The 21,284-nt window shown below is 37.7% G+C and overlaps 2 protein-coding genes across 2 annotated transcripts; both read left to right on the top strand.

The window, feature by feature from the left end:
• The first annotated feature begins 11,120 nt into the window (after window positions 1-11,120).
• Window positions 11,121-13,439, top strand: LOC124198227 (transmembrane protein 164-like). The gene is made up of 6 exons (XM_046593955.1): window positions 11,121-11,636; window positions 11,693-11,809; window positions 11,873-11,951; window positions 12,217-12,317; window positions 12,401-12,571; window positions 12,639-13,439. Exons 1-6 carry the CDS (start codon window positions 11,301-11,303, stop codon window positions 12,771-12,773), a joined length of 939 nt encoding a protein of 312 aa, XP_046449911.1. The 5' UTR covers window positions 11,121-11,300; the 3' UTR covers window positions 12,774-13,439.
• Window positions 13,440-13,968: 529 nt separating this feature from the next.
• Window positions 13,969-21,073, top strand: LOC124198224. The gene is made up of 22 exons (XM_046593947.1): window positions 13,969-14,702; window positions 15,727-16,096; window positions 16,163-16,275; window positions 16,332-16,472; window positions 16,597-16,788; window positions 16,858-17,190; window positions 17,263-17,319; window positions 17,385-17,641; window positions 17,717-17,968; window positions 18,060-18,412; window positions 18,477-18,725; window positions 18,796-18,931; window positions 18,990-19,084; window positions 19,148-19,233; window positions 19,305-19,330; window positions 19,394-19,629; window positions 19,697-19,760; window positions 19,825-19,910; window positions 19,979-20,102; window positions 20,176-20,265; window positions 20,355-20,583; window positions 20,654-21,073. Exons 1-22 carry the CDS (start codon window positions 14,078-14,080, stop codon window positions 20,932-20,934), a joined length of 4,395 nt encoding a protein of 1,464 aa, XP_046449903.1. The 5' UTR covers window positions 13,969-14,077; the 3' UTR covers window positions 20,935-21,073.
• Window positions 21,074-21,284: the final 211 nt, after the last annotated feature.

The raw sequence follows: 21,284 nt of genomic DNA, 5'->3' as shown, positions 1-21,284 counted from the left end.
GTGATAGGGTACAGGCGAACGTAATAATAAAATGATTCAGGCATTTTTTTTTTTCAATGTAACGCAAATTTTACCGGTACCACGGTACTACTGCGGTAATTCTACCGGTACCGTTATCGCTACCGCACTTACTGAAAGCAATTACCGCAGTATCGCCACCACGGTACTTTTTCAAAGTACCGCTTTCAAAACTGTCACAGAGCATTATTTCTATGTCTATCAAGTGCGCAGAAAGAAGAAATGGCATAGGTAATCAGCTCGAGTATTCAAAATAATATAGGAAGAAAAATGCAATGGTGGAACATGGTTCGGTAACCAAGCTGAGGGCAATGAGGATACGGAAAGACAGTGTAATTTTCAATACCAGAGTCACACATATTGCTGTTTAATTCTCAACCAGACATGAATACGTGGGGAAACATTGCTGTAGTCAAAGATGGCACAGCAATGGCTGTTCATTGCACTTGTAACACAAGGTGAGTCTAAGTTCTTTCGCTATGTTTTATATGTTTACAATGATTCATCATTCTGAATTATGTTTGTTTTCATAGATTGTGTGGTGTTTTCAGCCACTTGGGGACAGCTGTACAGTGTCCAGAACTTAATTTGCACACAATGTACATCGAAAGAGGACTCATGGATGTACTCGGATAGATAAAAACATTCCAACAGTGGCCAATTTAAAGTTTTATTTGGCTTAAAAAATGCAATTACTAAAAATTTTTTGTAAAAACATTTAAAGACTAACGTTCCGACCACAAGTATGCGATGTAGTAGTCCTACTATACTATCAAAAACGATGAAAAATATTTATCCATTCCAAAGATAAACGAGGAAAATAAAGAAGCGTTAAATCAAATACTGTTGGCAAACAGTGCAGTCCAACTTCATGACGTGGATGAATTTTGTGACAACTTCGTTTCTGCTGAAATCCCAACTCGTTTGTTATCTAATATTTATAATAAAGATTTTGCTAACGGGAAAAATTATGAAGAAATTTTAGAAGAATGCGACCGCTTGCAAAGAGACTGTTTATCAATGCAGGGCAAGCTCTTCAGGCCGAGAAATTAACTATATAAAAAGAAAGTTTCCCTTCTGGTTAGAAATAAGAATAAGGTAATACACAGGATCTGTGATGTTTTCCTGGTAAACAACTTTTTACTCCAGTCATCAAGTTTGTAAACAACAATTCTTCTGTTATGTAATTATAGTAATGATATTAAAATTGTTTTAGCTGTTGCTTAGAAAGTGTATTTTATCAAAAAGGGCTTAGCTTGTGTCAAAAAGATGAATCTTCATCCAGGATCCCACACATCGAAAGCTGGATTCGTCATATCAACTGAACATCAAGGTCTGGCTGCTTTCACCTGACGGTTATTTCTCCTGCCCATCCCACGGAAAAAGTGTCATTGATGCCAAATCTGCAGTCATCAGTTAGAAAATTTGTCGGAGTTTGCTGTTCCCTATGAGGATTTTTTCATCGCCCATCATTCTGGCGATTTCGATTACAATTTTTCCTAAAAAAAGACACATCCCTATTATAACCAAGCTTAGGCACAAATGTTTATAACAAGTTCCTAGCATATACCAACGTAGAAATCTGTTTTGCATTCACACTCCTGATCTAGACGTTTTACAAGAAATTAGAATCAGTCAGCATTTTTTCCTTTTTTTGTGTTTTTCTGCCTCAAATGCTGAGTGAATAGGTTTGTAATAATTAAATTCGAAGCAATAACTAGTCCAACAATGGACATTTTTTAACGTAATTTTGAGCGGTTTTTCTGCAACCTGCTTCAGTGCTTTGTGGAATTTTTGCAATATTTAAATAGTGTAATACAATAAGTCAAATGCAATTTATTTATTTTTCTAATTACCATGACATGTCTAGTAAAAAAGGGAATCTTCCAATATCATTCTTTGCTGTACACAATCTTGATTTTAACTGCCTTTACATGATCGTGATTTGTGTTGAGCGAAACATAATTACTTTTAGTGTGTTGGACCATCTGAAAAATTTCCCATGATAAATTTATTTTGGCAACTGATGAATCTTCAAGTTTGTTTAGTTTCTCTATCAATGGACTAGTAATGTGTCCCACATTGTCTTCTATGTGATCAGGGATATGTAACCCACATTTTTCAAATATTGCATAAAAATCCTCTGCATCAGTAACTTTTCTTTAGTTTTTTATCATAAAGCCTTTAAGCATAAATAGCACAGGACAGTTTTCTTAAGCAACTGAATCAACAGTACTGACAGCGTTTCCGATTAACAACTCGGAACAATTTGAATCATGCGTGAATTAATCTTTGCATTAACAGAAATTATGATTATATAATTCAAAATAGGAAAAAAGTAAAACATTTTGATCAACAATATTTTTTTAAATTTAATTTGGCTTAAGATTCAAATTTTGTTGCTTTGATTCAAAGGTTTTGGCTTTCAATCATCCATGCTACAAGACACTGCAGGGGTAAACCGTGGACTACTCTAATTAAGGGCGGGATTCTTCGGCGTTTTTATGTCAGCCAGGTATTTTTTTTGTGGGAGAATCAGAATCAGAATTTAAAAATTACCATAGAATTACCATATATTCCTATACCTAACAGTTATTTTTTATAGAGATATTTCCTATTCCATAACGGAAAATTTGCAATAGGGCAAAACACCGATGCCATCTAGGAACCAAACCTCCTAAGCTCTTGTTAGTTTGCAAGCAGATGTCCATGCATGCATACCGAGAGAAAGAGAGACCACTCTCTTATCTCTATTCCTCTGACATAGCTGCCTAACTATCTTTTACCTTGTAGCGTATATTCTTAAGAGCTTAGTGTTTAGTTGCTAGATGGAACCGGTTTTTTGACCTTTTTGTGTTATCCCTACTCCTGAAAGTAAATTTATAATATCTTAATGATTAGTTTATTTCACTAAGATTTATATCCATAGTTGGAATCAGCGAAAGAAACTGAATTTAATGATATTTTTCATTAATGTTTTCATAAAAATACCCCACCCGACTAGCTATAACAAGGAAGGATAGGCGAAGAGTCCCGTCCCGTCATCACGTTATCATTGATTTCTACCGAAAAGCAGTACTACGAAAGTGTTCCGACTCATTTCTGTAAAACTCTTAAAGCATACAGTTTTTAAAGTTTTAAATATGTGACTGAAAACAAAATCTAATTGTATAAGTAGGCTTTCTTAATTCCAGTAAAGTAAAATTTCTTCAGAAAATCAATCCATACTAATTTGTCATACTCATCTAGCAATATTAGAGTAATCACGTAGACTAAAACTATCTAGAATGTTTTCTGCCTGGAACTTGGCTAAAATGCGGTACAATTTTGACAAAATTTATTTTGAAACAGGTAAAATCTAAGAGTGCTGATCGTGAAATCAGATAAAGCTAAAATTTAAACTGAAAAATTCTAAACGAACTCTTCTTAGAATGAAATATGGTAATAACAATTTTTAGGATTTATTTTGGGTCGAGAAATGTAGCATAAAGGAATTTTCTAGTGTACAAAAAGTGTAATAACAAATTCGTAAGATGGCATCAATAAAGAACGGAACGGAATTTTCACTGTGAGTCAATGACGAAAGGTTTCCAAAAAAGGTTTCACGGAAGAAGAAATTCACATTGCTAGGTTATATTCTGGGATGAATATTTGTTTCCGTGGATAGCCGGATCAATTCCAACATGAGAGAATGCCCACTTGAGATGGCGAGCTACCTCAAGAGGACAAAAGAATTCGAAAGAGAAATTTAAATGCCATTAAATAAGGGAATCTTCTATATGCAATACAATTATGATTTAAGCTGCGAGAGAGCTACTATCTTTACCTTCTTAAAATATATAAAGTGCGCATAAACAAATATTGCGTATGCAGAGGACTAGACTTTCTTGCGACGCTTTACATCAGGGATTGTATATAAAGATAATTCCTCGTAGCAAATAGTTGCAAATCTTTTCAATTTTTAACTGGTTTTATAAATTGGGTCCATAGTGATCACTGTAATTCTTGTACTTTCCAGAAAAATGTCATATTCTTCCGAACGAACTCGAACATGGCTAATCTGAATAACTTTTAAATCATTTTATTTTGATTAGTTAATGCCGTACAAATTAATATTTATTTTTACCAGTTTTACACTCTTTGAATGGATTTGCAAACACAATTTCATGTGTACATTGTGTAAAGGAAATCTAATCCAGTTTTCGATGCATTCTTCATTTGATTAAATTCCATCAATCAGGTACAAATCTCTGTATTGTATTCCAGAAGAAGTTTTCTCAATAGCACCAATCTAAATATAATTAATATATTTACATGTATATTTAAACATGTATATTTAATTAGTTTACAATTAAGCAAGTTGGTGCTACATCTACGGAATCTTAGAAATTCTGCAGTCGGAAGAAGTGGTACAAAAGAAAATGCTGGCCGTAACTGTCGGTCCATACTGTCGACGCTGCGAATTACACCTCTCGAAAATTGAATGAATGGAAACTGGATCCTGTGACAGATGTTAAAACCATACCGCGCTAACATTAATTCCAGACAATTTTAATTGACCTTCTTTGGTAGAGGAGACACTCAGGAAAGCGATAGCATTGGCTTTCCCATGTGCCATGAATTCTGAGAACAAGCAACTTCCAGATGAATATTTAAAAAAAAAAAAAAAAAAAAAAAAAAAAACAATTGTAGTTTCGTTATACCAAAGTTAAAAATAAGTGCAACACATTTGACAGAATGTGTCTTGAATCTAAAATTTTTTTTTCAAATAGAAACCCAGGGCCTTTTGGTTTCTGTAACCGTCCCGGATATCCTAAAACTCTGCAAGTTGTCGAAAAAAAAATTACATTAGCTGTGCAAACGCAAATCCAAGCACGATGTTCTACGGAATTAAAAAAGGGAACAACGACAACAACAGCTCATATGTAATTAATTCACTACCCGGATTTGTAATTAACCATTATCAACCCGGTGACACCGTGTTAATTGCTATGGGTCAACAAGCTAGCTTCACCTTGTCAACGCAATATTCGGTAAGATTATTTTTGAGTTTTTTCACTTGCTCACAACCAAGCGCGCCAAAGACTAGAATAGCATTACTACAAATTTTTAACTTTTTTTACTCCTTCAATAGAAAAAAAAAATCATCGAAGAACTATTTGGGCGCGTCATCCCTGAAGATACTGTTTATACTTCTTTTGTCAAAGTTTGACGACAAGTGATTTGAAATCGCGTTAATATGAAACGGTGTTGTTGGCTGCTGATTTACTCACATTAACTTGGCATAATTCGCCACTTTACGGGATTTCGACTTGCACCGACTGCCTATTTATATTCTGCTGTTCTTGGTTAGTTATTGATGTCAGATCAAGAGTGTGTGTGTGCGTGTTAGTGGGTCGACACGACACACTACCGTTTTCGTTTCTGCAGCAGCTCCACCGCCAACTCAGCCAGCCAAAACAGTATCGTAAACCAACAAATTTATCAAAGAGTAGCAAACTTAGTACTTTACTGGATGTCCTTAAAGTTTTCTTTGATTCTTTTTTACACTTGTGGTTTTATGACATAATTTTAACTTTTTTTAGTTGTTTCTCATCGGAAATACTTACATTTTCTTTAGTTTCTTCATTTCTTTTTAATCTCTGTACTTAATAACAGCCAAAATAACTGGTGTAAACTACAGTATTTATGATATGGTAGAAATGCTAAGTCGTGGTCACTCGTGGTCATTCACCCGTGTTGGCTATTTTTTTCCGTCGTGAATTTCAGAAAAAATTCTACAGTTAACCCAAGCAACCAAACAGGAAATGGTAATGGAACTACTCACGACGATGGAATTTGTTACTGCAAAAAAAAACATCATTCAGCACATTTGGTCTTGTGGATAAGCGCTAGGAGGTAAGCATGTTGATCCAAAAGACGAAAATGAAACTTAATTTCACATCTTTCTCTCATCCCTTATGCAGCAACTGAGTGATGACCAAAAAGAGCCATACCGTCAACTGATGATAAAGGAACACAAGATCATCGGTAAGGAAGAATGATAAGATCATCATTAAAAAACGTGTTAGACGCAGAGAATACATCGGTTTCTCGCCAGTGGTACCCCTAGCCTAAAAAGGACAGGGGTAATGAACTAAATGAATGGTAATCACCGAGTTGTAAAGTCCCAAAAAATAGGAGGGATAAAACCATAGCGATCGAGAGAGACGAACGTTACAAAGCGACCGATAAGACTCATTGTGGGAAATTATATAGGATAGAAATGGAGGAGGGGTAAAAGCAGCAGCAGCACGGAAGCAAAGACCAAAATCTGAACAAGCACTTACCCGGGGCTATACGGGACTGAAGAAGAAAAAGAAAAAGAGCAAATATAATAAATAAATAAATTTTGAACGGGAGCCAGCAAACCCAATAGGGGAGAGTTGGGGTAAAGCTGGGCTCTATGGACGAGCTTACCAGACAAGAATAAAAAAAGGCTGTCCTAACGATGTGACGAGTTATGTCGCAATTACTTAAACGAGAGTCACTGTCAATCATCAACGATTTAGTAAATCACATTTCATTTAACAAGCTAATAGATTATTTCGTTGATATGAAATATGATAAGCCATTCGTGTTTATATTTTATTCTGTATTCAATAACTTCTATTAGCAAAATCTCAAGAGAAGACAAAATCATGGCTAATGAACTGATGGGCGCCACCTTCATCTTTCAAGGATCACGTACACCAAATCCACCTTTACTTTCAAGAAATTCGTATTGCGAAGAGTAGCTTTGAAACTCCGTTCCTCTCAAGCAGCTGATATTCCCAAAATCCCTTAAACTCCATTTATTCTGTCTTACGCTGCACGTAATGCCATTGTAGATACAAGGGAACGGTAACTTCATTACGCTGCAAACCAATTATTGTCATCTTCTGATGAAAACAGAAGTGCGCGGACAAATTTTATAAAGTTCTTGCTTCAAAGTGGTGCCAATCCCCAAACTATCAATGAAGATGAAAAATCGGATTTTCGAATTCTCACCGAAAATTTCCAATCCAATACACATGAATAGCATTCCGTTTTTTAATGCATGCTTGAATTGAAAAGAGGGGGACAACTTTATGAGGTGCTCACATAAGAGAACACTATACTGTTTTAAGAATTCTCAAAGAACACGAAAATCATGCTTACGCCAATATCTCGGATGTATAAAAATTAAACTCCTGGCTTCAAAAGTGGACTCTACCCTAAGTCGATTCCAAAAAATAGCACATGAACTGATCCATTTGAAGATAAAATCATTCACAAAATTTGCCATAATTCGTTCACTTCTACTGTTCGCTGAAAATTGAATAGCACTTGAGAGCTATAGGATCCTTTGTAAATATGAAGTCGCATTAAAATCTTCTTGTCTCTTTGGTCTAGATTTGTTGGGTTTGTACCTTAAATCATTCGTGATTATAATGTAATTACTGGTTATTTTTTTCCGTCGCGAATTTAAGTCCCTCCAGCCGCGATGTCCGTGGAGAATCCAGCAAGCTGCTCCACCAATCCTATAAAAGAGCGGAGCTCTGTGATATTAGTCGGCTTCGGGAAGTCGGAGATGGCTCGAAGCTTGTCCGGGTCGGCCGAAACGCCACCCTGTTGAATTTGGAATCCAACCCACTGGAGCTACACAACAGTAGACTTTAGTAGTTTTTTGGTTTTGTTTGGTTTGGCTTTGCGGAACCGTTGGAAATTCGAAAGGCTCTGTTACCCGATGGGTTTCTAATCACGTTTTTTAGCCACACTAGATGGCTAATCAAGCCAAAATACAAAAAAAAGATCCAATGTTGGAGGATACGTGTAATGTAAAAAACGCCACTTCGATTTTGGAGTGATGATTAGTAAAGTTTGCTTAGTGATTTGGATTTCTTTTGCGCCATTAGCTAGGCGATTCAAATTCTCCATCATTTGGCATTTAGAAAACAGGACTATTATTTTTGTTCACCATAAACTTCAACTTCTACATTTTTGGTGGTGTGTAGGCCTATTGTAAAATTGCTTTGTCTTCCCCTGTGTTTTCCATGCAAATGACTTCATTCTTTATACTACAAAGTTTCAGCCTTTCAGGTCCAATCCATATAAACAAGATTACAAGTTAATGAAACATGAGATAAATCATGAAATGAAGGTATAGTAGATTTAGTGAAAGTGTTTCTAGTAAGTTACTAGCTGCTAAACTTGTAAACTGTGGTAATTTTAACTTTTTTAAACAGGTTTGTGAATGACATTCAGTCATGGCCATTTTGATGACAGCTGAAGCAATACCACAGATAAAGATTGTCATACAAGCCTCTTCATAAGTGGTGATAAATACAGGAATCATTATTAAGATCCAGGTCCAAACTCTTTACAGGAAAATTCTCTTGCTACATGCCAGTCGAGCAAGATAATAAATTCAAATCAAGTTTTACTTAACAATAACTGACAGAATAGGGTGAATCTTTTCCATTAAACAAGTATACTAATTTATGAATCTATCTATCTGATAAATTTTGCTCTTCCCCCCCCCTTGTCACCCTTTTTCGTGCTGCCTATACCCCCTCTTTTGCCCTTAGGGCCGAAAGGCGAAAGACGAAAAGGGTGAATAGGGGGGAAATTTATCAGATTTTAAGGACCGCCCACCAAAAATGGCGTGGGGTCTGTTTTAATATGGGGGGAGCCTAACTCAACTTTAAAGTGAGATTACGGGGGGAAATTATTATTTTAAAAATTAAAAAAAAATACCATGAGAATCAGCGTGAAAAACTGATTCTAATTATATTTTTTTCAAAGGAATCCCTTATTCATGCAAGGACCCCATTGGCAAACGTCAAATTAAATACAATATGACTTGTTAATAAAAATTTGTATGAAAAAATTACCTATGACTTTTAAACGCCAGCAAAGAATTTTACCAAGACAGGAGGAAAACAATCTTCGTCTGCAACACCCTTGGTAGCCACGGTGCAGTATAGCAGTTTATCCGCTAGGGGCAGGACAAGCAAAACAAAGACTCGGGGTCAGTAGGGATAGGGCTTAAAGGATAGCACATACGAAACCAGTCTTCTTTATCTATGGGAACAGTCTGACTTGGGAATTTAATTCAAACTAAACCTTAATAATATTGTACAACTATTTGTAGGTTGAAGGTTATTTTTTTTTATTTGATAGGTCAGATGTACAATTTGAATTTTTTTTTATAAAAATAATTATATGTGTCCAATAATGTGTCCAATAGGGCCAATCAGCGTACAGGGTTTTAAAGAGGCTGTACGCTGATTGGCCCTTTTGGACACAAATGAGATTTCCAAACCTGGCAACGCAGGATGTCCAACTGCTCCATAGGAAAACAGAAATCAACGTCGTTGGGTTTGAAAATGACAGATGGCGTGTGTGCTGACGTCATGTGATACATTGTCGACCCCCCCCCCCACCCCACACACACACACACACCATAGCCTTCTACAGTTACGGCCACGGAGCACAGATTCACCCTGGGTGTCAATTTTGTTCGAGCCACCCACCCACCCTCAGCTGCCTATACGATTACCGGACGTTTCGGCACTGACTAGTAGGTTAGTCACATTCGGCACTACCTACTACCATTTCGGCACTGTATTTTTACAAATTCGGCACTAGTCAGTATTATATGGAAAATGTGTTTTATTATCAGAAAAGAAAATGAAAATGATACCAGGGGTACGCATGGGGGGAGTTGCAGCGGCATCAGCGGCATTAATATAAATTAAAGAAAGTTAAACGACTTTAAAACGAGACTGATTGGGGATTTTTTGGTTATTTCGTTCTTATGCAGCATTTATTTTAATTTTATGGATACCGCCATATGGGCCATGTTAACACGGCGAAAAAATTTCGTCGCAAAAGCCGATGTGTATAACTACTTAATCAATTAAAAATGTTTGAATGTTCATCAGTCATTCAAATTTCAAACACACGTTTACTGATACATAAGTTATGATGACATGTATTTAAAATATTTTAAACATAGATAGTGAAGCCCCCATTTCCCAAATCCTATTTACAAATTTTCAATTACAAATTTCTAAATAACCTACGATTACACAGACCGAATTTGTCCTTGTTTAATAACTTAAAAAGTAAATAGAAATAGTGCTGATTTAAAAAATTGTAATTACAAGTTGTTCTAGGTTTAAATGATAAAATGACTTTACTTCATTCGAATACTAAAACTAAACTACAATTGACACCTGGTGGATTGATGCCGAAACGGTAAAAAGACGGTGCCGAATTGTCACTAGATAGTGCAAAAAAAATTTTTTGACGAGTCAGTGCCGAATCGTCTGGACACCGCCTATACCATGGACTACTTAAGCTAGAGGACGGGTCACTTCGACAAATCCTATGTCGGCTACCATTTTTTTTTTGTTACTTTAATGAATTGAGCTTCAAAAATGAGCCAGAGTCTATTAAATTATCCCTATGCGGGAATCATTTAATTTCGGTGATATTTTAATTAGAAATTGACGTAGGTGTTCGTTGGTTGTCGCCGCCTAGCGGTGATTGTTGGTTGACCACTCTGTGATTCTCTGGTTTGGGTTTGGTTTGGTATGATTAGGTGCGTCTGCTATCTGTGATTCTCTGGTGATTCTCTGGATTCTGTTTGTTTTCTTTCTAAAAACCATGGAAGAGTTTAGAATTCTTAGCGCTAGGTGGAGACAACCAACGAACACCTCTCCCGTTCTCTCAAAATTAAAACGCAAATATCTTTTAATTTAATATCTTCACAAGAAATGTGCATTGGAGACTTATATTAGCTTTTTAAATCTCTATCGATTGACCCTTTTTCAAAAAATATGATTAAAAATCCACCCGACAAGCTATAACACGGCGGGATAGGACGAGGGTCCCGTCCTCTAGCTTTAGTAGTCCATGCCTATACCTAGGCCACATGCGTTGCCATTTTACGAAAGTCACATTTTTTAAATTCCTGTTTTCCGCAAAATCACACATAAATGGTCAAGGTTAATTATAACGTGGTGGCCTGCCATGGCTGAAAATTAATGAAAATTTTGTGGAAAACAGGAATTTTTAAAATGTGACTTTAGTAAAATGGCAACGCATGTTGCCTAGGTATAGGCAGATGAGGGTGGGTGGGTGGCTCGAACAAAATTGACACCCGGGGGAATCTGTGCTCCGTGGCCGTAACTGTAGAAGGCTATGACACACACACAGCAACTGAAGTGCGTGAAAAAAAAAAATCCTAAGAGACCGTAGTAGCTACATGGGTCATGGAGTCTGGAGAATATCCAAACAATGTTTTTTACAGTGGAATTGATTTCCAGTTACCTGGAAATGGAGGAAAAGATTGTTCTAATTTCTTGAGTAATTGGCGCAGAGTTCTAGAGTCTATTTTTGCTGTAGCCTTCAGTTGCCTTTTAATTCATTTTGGTTATCAGCGATTAACAGTTCCCCAAAAAACCACAATAATTCGAAAAGATCGTGGAGGCAAGCGATTACTTCTTGTTGTTCTTTGCTTGGTCTTTGGTGTGGAGATAGGCTTTAAGTTTGCCAACCGCTCTGTCATTTTCTTACTGAATCCTTGCCATGTTGCAACCATCTTCCAGGTATGCATAATGTAGAACACTTGAGATTTTAACCTTATTTTATTATTTGAGCACAGATTTATTTATTGGCTGCACCACCTAGTCCACATGTGACAAAATTATTTCGGATCCATTTGAATTTTCTGAATGGAGCTATTCTAGCTTTACTATTTCCAGTTATCAACACACGCTTGGTTAGTTACATTTTTATAATTTCTTTATATAAAGTTTTTTATATACATGTTTATATTTTTCAGCTAACATTTGAGACTGAGACCTATTATGTTCAACATATTGCAATGCTGGTTGTTCCATACTACCTCTTACGTCTTGGAGGTAATTTTGTCTTCTTGAACTTGATTGTTTTGTGTCCTTTGCTTAAATTTTTTGGGTGTGTTAACTACTGTGGGTTTTTTTTTAACTTGGGTTGCTCATTTACTGGTAACCAACTTTTTCTTCCTGGTTATATCCTTATTGCTGTAAGAAAACAAAGGGGCCAATAAGTGAGAAATCATGTGAGAAATCATACTGTTTAGAAAATCCTAAGAGACCCATAAGCATGTCTGTTTTAAGAAGTTAATTAATTTCATATTACTCCTAGGGGTTTATACGTTGGAAGACGCACGAGATTTCAGCTGGTCAAGCTTGTCTTATGGTTTAATGCTGCTTTACCACTTTACTGTTCTTCAAATAATTGGAAAGGTAACATATGAAGCCATTGTCTAATATCCCTTTTTCGTATTTATTGATTCTTTGTATGCGTACGTCCTTGGCTTTCCTTGCAGTTGACATCAGTTAATCTCAACAGCATGCTTTGTCCTGCTGTTTCGGATCCTTTTTATGGACAAAACTATCGCGTGGCTGCCATTTTCCATCAGTTCGTAATGGTACCTCTCGTAAGTAAAGGTTACCGTATAGTGGCTTCCTACTTTCTTACACGTCTCTCCTTCACCAAGGTACGTACCTAGTACTCCCATTCAATTCTTGATGAGAACGTGATTATTTATTTCGTCTTATTTGTAGGTAAAAGACAAGCTGGAACAGGCGATAGAAGCTGACCTTGCGTTCGGTGCCTACCGTACCTCTTCTATTAGTTGCGTTTCCACTTCTTCTAACTTTCACTCGTTAGCTGGCGATAAATCTTCTAAGAAGGAATAGTTTGCCGATAACGCGCGCAGTCCTAACTTTTACAGGGAATGTCAGAAAAAAAACTCATGAAAATATTGATAGGGAATAATAATGCTTTTTAGTATTATTTGAGAAAACTCGCATTCCAGTATCAGTTTATTGTATTAAAGTAGGTGCTAGCGGAAAAGCTGATGGTGTTTTAATAGTTCCTCAGGCTTCATCTGGCGTATCATATTTTGACTGGCGAAACATCAACTTAGTTGTGATTTGTTTTCCATGAACTAACCTCTCCAAGTATAGAAACATTAGGTGGCCGTATACTTTCTGTCCAATAGCTGTCGAGTCTGTGTTCTTCCTTAATTTATTTAATTCGGCCTTATAGCCATCGGCCAATTACCCAGAACTAGCTGTTTGTTCGCAATCTTTCGTGCATTCGTCACTTATTGATCTATTAGTGGAACTCCTAAATTATTCTAGTAAAAACTAAGTTACGAAATTCAACTGTGTTACGGACGTCTTGAGTCAGAAGTGTGTCGTAATCGATCTCGATCGGAAAAAGTGCTGAAATGTCAAAACACGAAAGAAAAACTGTCACATCATGAATTTAGTCGTCGTGATCTATTTAATGTGCTTTGCTGTGCCATGTCGAAAGCAGAATACATTGTCACATTTGTCAGTGTGACGTCTGGTAACCAACTGATTTAGTCTAGTCAATTAGCGGAGAATATCAAACAAGCCTAAATTTAGGTCATTGATTAGACCTGGGCCATATGTAGTGGGCGCAAAGTATATTGTCGTTAACCATCTGCGTTTAGTTCAAAGAGGATATTATTTTCATTAAGCCTTATCATGTTTTCCTTACAGAAGAAAAACAGTAGGTAGTACACAGGCATACTGTCTACCAGCTGTTTTTCATACTGAAGGGTTTTTTTCTCTCTCCAATCTGTAAACTATGGCGACATAAGGACGGAAAACCATTCGACAGGGTCCGCTTGTCTCGTCATGTTAGTAGGCTTATCAATTCAAACAAACACTGCGAGAGCAGAGGGGCGCACGGTTTAAAGAGAGCGTAAATCAACAGACTATGTTTGCTTGATAATGATGAACACATTGGTGGATGCTTTATGTTTGCGTGATGAACTTACTACCTGTCACTTTATCGGTTGAAAGGTTGCGTTGCCTCGACGACTTGATTAGGATCACGGTGATATCTCTGTTTTTTTTTACTTGAGCGTCGAAACACTTAGAGGCAATGTGGCTAGCTGTTGAGATGCGCTATTCGTTTAGCTCGATCATTATTCTGTGACTAAAATTTTTACCAGAAGAAAAAAACCATGTTGGGTTTGATCTTCAACGGTTTCTTGCTAACAGTCAATTTACTTCTACGCGGAGGTAGTAACGTGTGGATACCATCTAACGTGCGGCCGCTAGGTTGTTACTCGCCATTCAATTTTCAAGCTGTGATTGCAAACTCAGATGGTACCGAAGTCGGATTATCAGAGTGTTTCATGTGCTACACGAACTTTACACTGCTTCGCGGTGTGCAATGCCTTTGCCTCGAGGACAGAAGAATTGCTGAACTCATCCGTGTGAATGACTCCTACTGTGACATACGCTGCGACGACAACTCTCAACCGAGCAACGTCAATTCTTCGTTCATGTGCGGCGGCAACCTCGGGGCTAATCTTTATTGCAACAAGCAAGCCGGAAATATTTGTCATGCTAATCCGAACCAACCTGCTGTAGAAATCTATCGCGAATTCGACAATAATCAAGGAAACGGTTTCGAGCTTATGGTTCCTTGTTTGGAGTATGGATGCGGTCAACCCGGTTTCAACGATAAATATCATCTTGAGTATATTGAATATTTTCCAAACTTGAATCCAGAAGATTGTGTTATCTACTGTACTTACATGAAAACTTCTTATGCCCATGTCGGATGGAATCCAGCCGGAAACAGTAAGTGGTTCACACTTCTACAGTGAAAATACGCCAAGTGCTCGTCGTTTTTCGACGAAGTAGGAGAATACTCTGAATTGTTAATGATTCACAATGGAATTTTCTCTAAAAATTCCGCAAAAATGTGGTAGTAAGTCATAATATTTCTGGTGGGCTGTTATTTATTATTTAGTTGAAGGCAGAGTTGTACCCAGCGCGCTCAATTTCCGCTTCGATTACCCGCTCATGCATCTGCCTCAATTGCCGCTCTGTGATCATGATCGGTAGTTGATCGATTGGTAGCTAGACCGAATCCACTTTTCAAAAGTGATCGAGATCGGAACAGAGGTGTTTTGAATTGCGATCTATTATTCTACGCCAAAAGACAATTTGATGGAAACAAAATACCCCCCTAAAATTAATAAGCAAATCATGGTATTTTTGATCGAATCCTGGGTTGGTACCGACTACCGAGGGCCGAAGTGGGGAGTAAAAATTTTAAAAAAGAGCGAGATCGGAAGGGAACAACAAAAAAGCTAATGGGGTACCCGCGGTTGCAAGGGTCCCATAATTTGTTCTTGTCAAAAGGGCCACCGAAGTAATCAGCATCAAACTGTCAAAATATTATTCTAATAAAATAATATCAAGACATACAAGAACGTTTGTTTGAAGTTGGGAAAATGGGTTTTATATTAAGGTAAATAAATCTTTACAAAATAATTATCATTTCAAGTCGCGTCTACTAAACAAGTCGACTAAACTACGCACTACTAATTAAAATTACGTTACTCATTCTACGAAAAATTCAATGCTGAAAGGGGTTTTTGTTTTTATTGGCTATCTTTAATCTAGAGTGTGTGATACTCCGCCCAGATTGTTTGCGTAAGCTAAAAGAGCAAGATAAATAACGTCACTTATAAATAAGCTAGCTTTATTTATCAAATTACTGCCAAACAATCAAAATAATATTACCGTAGTAAAAATGTTGCCATGTTTTTGAGGCTATATAAAAAGTCATCACTAAAAAAATTGTATAACACCCCAGAATTATATCCGGCATGTGTTTGCTCCAATGCTACGGGAGACCCTTACCTAACCGGCCCGCCATGCGTCCAAGGAACATGCCCTTCTCCACTGAATCCAATGAGATTCAATAACCGAGACGACGGTTATTTGCCGACGAATGGTTATTTGCCGTCATGTGGAAATCAAGATTTAGACGACCCTTATTGGTCTATCTTCTGCACGACGGCGATCGTTAAGGAACCCAATGAAACACAATGCGCGGCTTTTCAAACGCCGCCTGACAGCTCTTGGGACACATGTCCCACTTCGTCAACATCCACACAGAAGGCCAGTTCTTCTTCCTTGACGACCCAACCGCCACAAAACACAAACTGTCCATCGCACAGCAAGTTAGTTCATATATTTTGATACACTGTATATTGTTGACATAATAAAACATGGTACCATTATTGTAGGTCGATAATTCTGGGTTCTTATGTGAAATTATGGGAGATGCTAGACGTCGGTTCCTGCTCGAATAACAGTCGCGTTTACAACGGTTCTTGCTACTTCATCGAGTCACTGTCCGGTGAGTCCTAGAAAACGATCAAAATCAACATCATTTTCTAAATGGATTTTCTTCAGAAAATGAGATGGAAAATGTCGACGTTTGGAGGAATGCTTCCTCCAATTACTGCAACAAACATAACCACGGACACTTGCTGGCGATTGAAACGGAAAATGAGAAAAATTTCATCACAGGGGAATTTCTTTCGGCTGGTTTTGGTAGGGTATCGTTAATCGAAATAACTTGTTATTACCTAAATTATTATTACCTATTATTAATTAATAATTACCTGGACTCGTTCAGATCTATAAGACTTTTTAAAAATGGGCAAAAATATTTTAGAGGAAGATGAAGGACTCATGCGCCCTTATCTGACCAGCGGCGTAAAAACCAGTCAATCAACAGAGTTCTGGAGTCTGGCGAACAATGCCCAGATTCCGATGAGCAACATGAGTGGCTGGGGTGTTGAATTGCTGAGTTGCGAAGAGGAATATCCTTCCTACCTGATGCTGTACTACAATCTGGAAACCCAAGGTTGGTTATCATTCCCGTGTAATCGCTGCTGTCTGCATTATATCACGGATTTGTTATTCATTGTTTCAGGTTATAGCAGCTGGGAATTTACGCGGTTTGAGTTAAGTCGCCATTTCATTTGCGAGTATGCCGAGCCGGAGAACAATGAAATCACTAGCCCTTCAACAACTTCTTCCACAACACCCACAACGACTTTTTCGACAACGTCAACTACAACAATTCCTTCAACAACTCCTACTTCAACAACTACTCCTTCAACGACACTTTCCTCAACAACTTCTACTTCAACAACTCCTCCTACAGCAACTTCAACAACCCAATCTTCGTCAACACCATCAACGATGACAGTAACATCATCAACTCCATCTACGCCAACCTCCACTACCACACCAATTCGAAAACGTAAAAACGAAAATTTCCGTGAATGTTTAAAACAATCAATGTCAGTGTTTAATTATACACTTCATTGATAAGGCACAACAACCGAGTCAGTTGTTGACAACACCACACCACCCACAATGGAGACAACACGTGAGAATAATAACAAAATCGGATTCTGGTATTTTTCTCAAATCTTGACGATTTAACCTTTACAGAAGTTACTACGTCAACAACCACATCGACTTTAGTACCTGAATCAAGTTACAAACAGTGCCCGTGTGTCGGAACCGATATCTACCACAGCAACTGGACGATTCCAGCTAACACAACTAAGCACCAGCAATGTAGACCTGGTGCTATAGGCATGGCTTCATGGGCCTGTGGAATGAACGCCAACGGATGTTATTTCCGAACCACACAACCAAATTTTTCCGACTGCTCCAGCAAAGAGCTTAGAGAGATCGCTAATGATGTACGTAAATTTATTCGATTTGATTAGCGCAACATTAAAAAATAATAATAAAAATAAAATAATCAACATAAACAGGTAGACAACTATGATACGGAGCTCAGTGCTGTGTGGGATTCGCTGTCCAATTTCACGCAACCAAACGATCTCTATTTTGGTCACGAAATAGAATACATCCTCGGACTGATTGTGGACCTTTTAGATCGACAAGATGAGCAGATGAACAATACCATAAATCATCTCGAGTTTCAGATTAATACCACTCGCACAGGAGCGCATATCCTGGATAATCTTATCTCTCACGACATGCAATGGGATCAGCTAAATCAGGTATGTAAGAGTAATCCGACGACAAATCTTTCAAAATATTACAGTTGCATCACTTCAATTTCGAAATGGCTTTGATTTGGCATCACTATAGGTTAATCGCTCTCAAACGGCGTTGATTTTACTCAACGTTTCGGAAGACATGTCATTCCGGCTGACGGACGTGGCTGAAGTGGATGGTCGATCATTGCGATGCGAAATAAATTTGTCTAACGTCTCTCTCAGTTCGTCCTACTGGGACGGGGGACCGAATGATGTCCACGATTGCTATTTGAATACAATGGCTGCATCCAACGTATTCCAACAGTTTCCGCTTCCGGGTCAATCTTACGACTCCACTTATATCCTGTTGCCGGAAGAAGCGATTGCCATCGGTCGAACACATAAAGCTGCTGGTCTCCTCATCTCTCATTACATTCTACAGCAACTCTTCCCAGGCCAGAATAGGTTCATTGTCTTTCTTTTAATGCGCATGGATTACCTGTTAGTAATGTCGACTTGTTTGATACAGCGTCGCTGGAGATGAAAAACAGATCAATAGTCCACTGATTAGCTACTCTCTGCGTAACGAAGATGGACGAAATCTGTGGAAAAGTGGTCAAATTCCTGAAAATTCCTTTGTTCAGATTGTTTACAAACACGCGCTAGTGGCAAAAGATCCACCGGTTCAAATTATTCACCGCGAGTTGGACCCTGGGGAAATACCGAGTCCGGTCATAGGATCTGCATTTTGTGCATTTCTTTCCTTCTACGAATCAAGGTAACCAATGTAAACCGACAGCATAATAATACCTTGACCCATTTTAACTCTATAAATTTGATTTCAACAGTAATGACACTGATCGAATGGCTTGGATTTGGGATGACCGCGGCTGCTCACTGATATCAACCAATCGAACGCACACCCTTTGCAAGTGCAGTCATCTGACGGGATTCTCCACACTAATGGATTTTCACGATTATGCGGTATAGGTCCCATCAAGTTTTTAGTGTACACTAAGGCTTAGACATGATTCAAATACAGGGTGAATCCCGCCCATTGGAAATTACTAGCATTGTGTGCAGTATGGCTTCTGCCATATCATTAGCCATCACTTTTACAGTTCTCACCATTCTCAGGTAAATTCTTCAAATTATTATTTTTTTCTTTCCGTTTGATGTGTATTTTCACTTTCGTATTAGGTCAATCAAGACAGACCGGACCATTATCACACAGCACTTGTGCATTTTCCTAATGATTTCACACATTTTGGCTTTGACAACGTTGGGTACGACAAAGTTGCTCCTTTTTAAAACAAAAAAATTAGGTTAACCCAATTTTAATTCTTTTTGGTTTTAGACCGCCATTATCTAAAATTGGATGATGTATGAATATATTGATTTATTATATGTCTTGTAGAAAATATTATTAATTTTTATTATTATTAGGTAACTTGCGCCGCCATGGGCGTTACCCTTCACTTTTGCCTCTTGGTTTCGTTCATGTGGATGGGGATCGAGGGGGTTCGCCTATGCAGGATGGTTATCTACGTCTTTAATTTGTATAATTGGACTCTCTACTACATCCTAGCCGCTAATATTGTCCCATTTATCATCGTCGGCTCCACCATTCTTGCAGCTTATTGTACTACAGGAATAATCCCGGCTTATGTTGGCGACGAAACGTAACGTATATCCGGTCAAATAGATTGACATAGACGCTTGATTTGAACCCCAAAAAATCGATTGCAGGTGTTGGTTGAATGGAGATAACTACAAATGGAGCTTTGCTGGCCCAGTCGTTGTCATTATCATCGTATGTAACCCTTATTCATCATTTAAAATTTCTAGTCATAAGACCGTTTAAATTTTTAATTTAGGCAAATGTTTTATTTGCCGTAATTGCTGTTCGCTCATCGTGGAATCTGAAGCAGAATATAGATCGATCTCTGGAAGAAAAAATCAGGTGAATTATTCTTCAGTTGTTGTTTTCATTCAATCGAAGTAAAAATAATTTTAATATTTCGATTTCAGGAATGCTGCTGCATTGTCATTATCGTTGACTTGCTTGCTTGGTATCTCTTGGCTAACTGGCTTCTTCCTTTACATGGAAACACAAGTCTTTGAATATATTTTCACAATTACAAATGGTTTACAGGTATTGTAGTTTTTCACCATAAAATTATTGGTTTTCTGATAAGTTTCAAAATATAACGGACCCATTTTTATAGGGAGTAACGATAATGTTATTTCGGTGCGTGTTTAACGACGAAGTTTCCACCGCCATAAAAGAACGTTGGAGACGCCATAAAAGTAATAGGGTAAGGCTTTTTTCTGCGAAGTTATTGTTCAGCTAATCAAAAAATTTCATATCTTAAAAAATGTCGTTCATTCTCATTCTCTATTTTAGTTGGGAAAATGGTCGTCAACCATGACCAATAATACAAACTCCCAGCACCGCAAATCAGTTGCCGATACTGACAACAACCCTAGAGTCAACAAAAAGCTAACTCAAACCAACAGCCGATTATCTACCTTGTCAAATGCTACCAAAACTACAGATGTGACCTACGCTTCCAGTACCAACATTCATCGTCCCGAACGAACTCACCGAAAAAATAATATTCGTACTTTTTCAGGTGGGTTTTCTCAAATAATCAAAATAATTAATGCAAATGCTTTGATTGTTATATCTGTAATATATAATAGGAACCGAGTTCTCGGAGACAGAGTACAGCAGTTCAGAAGCCCGTGGGTCGTTCAGCAGTACGGAATCATATCGTCATACTTTAGGAAAGCAGCAAAAATCAGCTGGTAACAGTGGGGCTCGGGAATCACGACGTGTCAGCTTTTTCTTCCAGGAACACACATTACCCTCCACCTCAATTTCTCCTGATATTCCCGAAGAAATTTCTGAACATGCAACTATCAGCAGCAGACGGACCGGAAATCTAACGTTTTATGAACAGGACCCGTCCGTTTTTTTCTGACCACGGAATCGATGAATACGAAATATATCGATGTATACCGACATAAATCACGAAACTATTTTCTACATTTCATTAAAATGTATGTATCTCTCATAGGAACAACTGCTTTCCTGGAAAAAATCATTTGTTATTGTTTTCACTCCTTTCATTTATTAAGCCCACACAACACTAACTCGAAATCATTTGTCATCGCTACGCTTCCCTTTTTTCGTAGAACGTACTGTATACATTTAAGTTGCACAATTATTTTCGCTATCACCATTCCGCTTCCTATAGTATCTGCCCGCTCATTATTTCCTACATTCTAACACGAAAAGAACTTTTAAAATACGACAGTAACTATAAAACAA

This window comes from Daphnia pulex, chromosome 7 (genome assembly GCF_021134715.1).
Source record: "Daphnia pulex isolate KAP4 chromosome 7, ASM2113471v1".
NCBI lineage: Eukaryota > Metazoa > Arthropoda > Branchiopoda > Diplostraca > Daphniidae > Daphnia > Daphnia pulex.
Note: the sequence above shows the minus strand (reverse complement) of the source record. Positions and strands in the feature narration are given on the sequence as shown.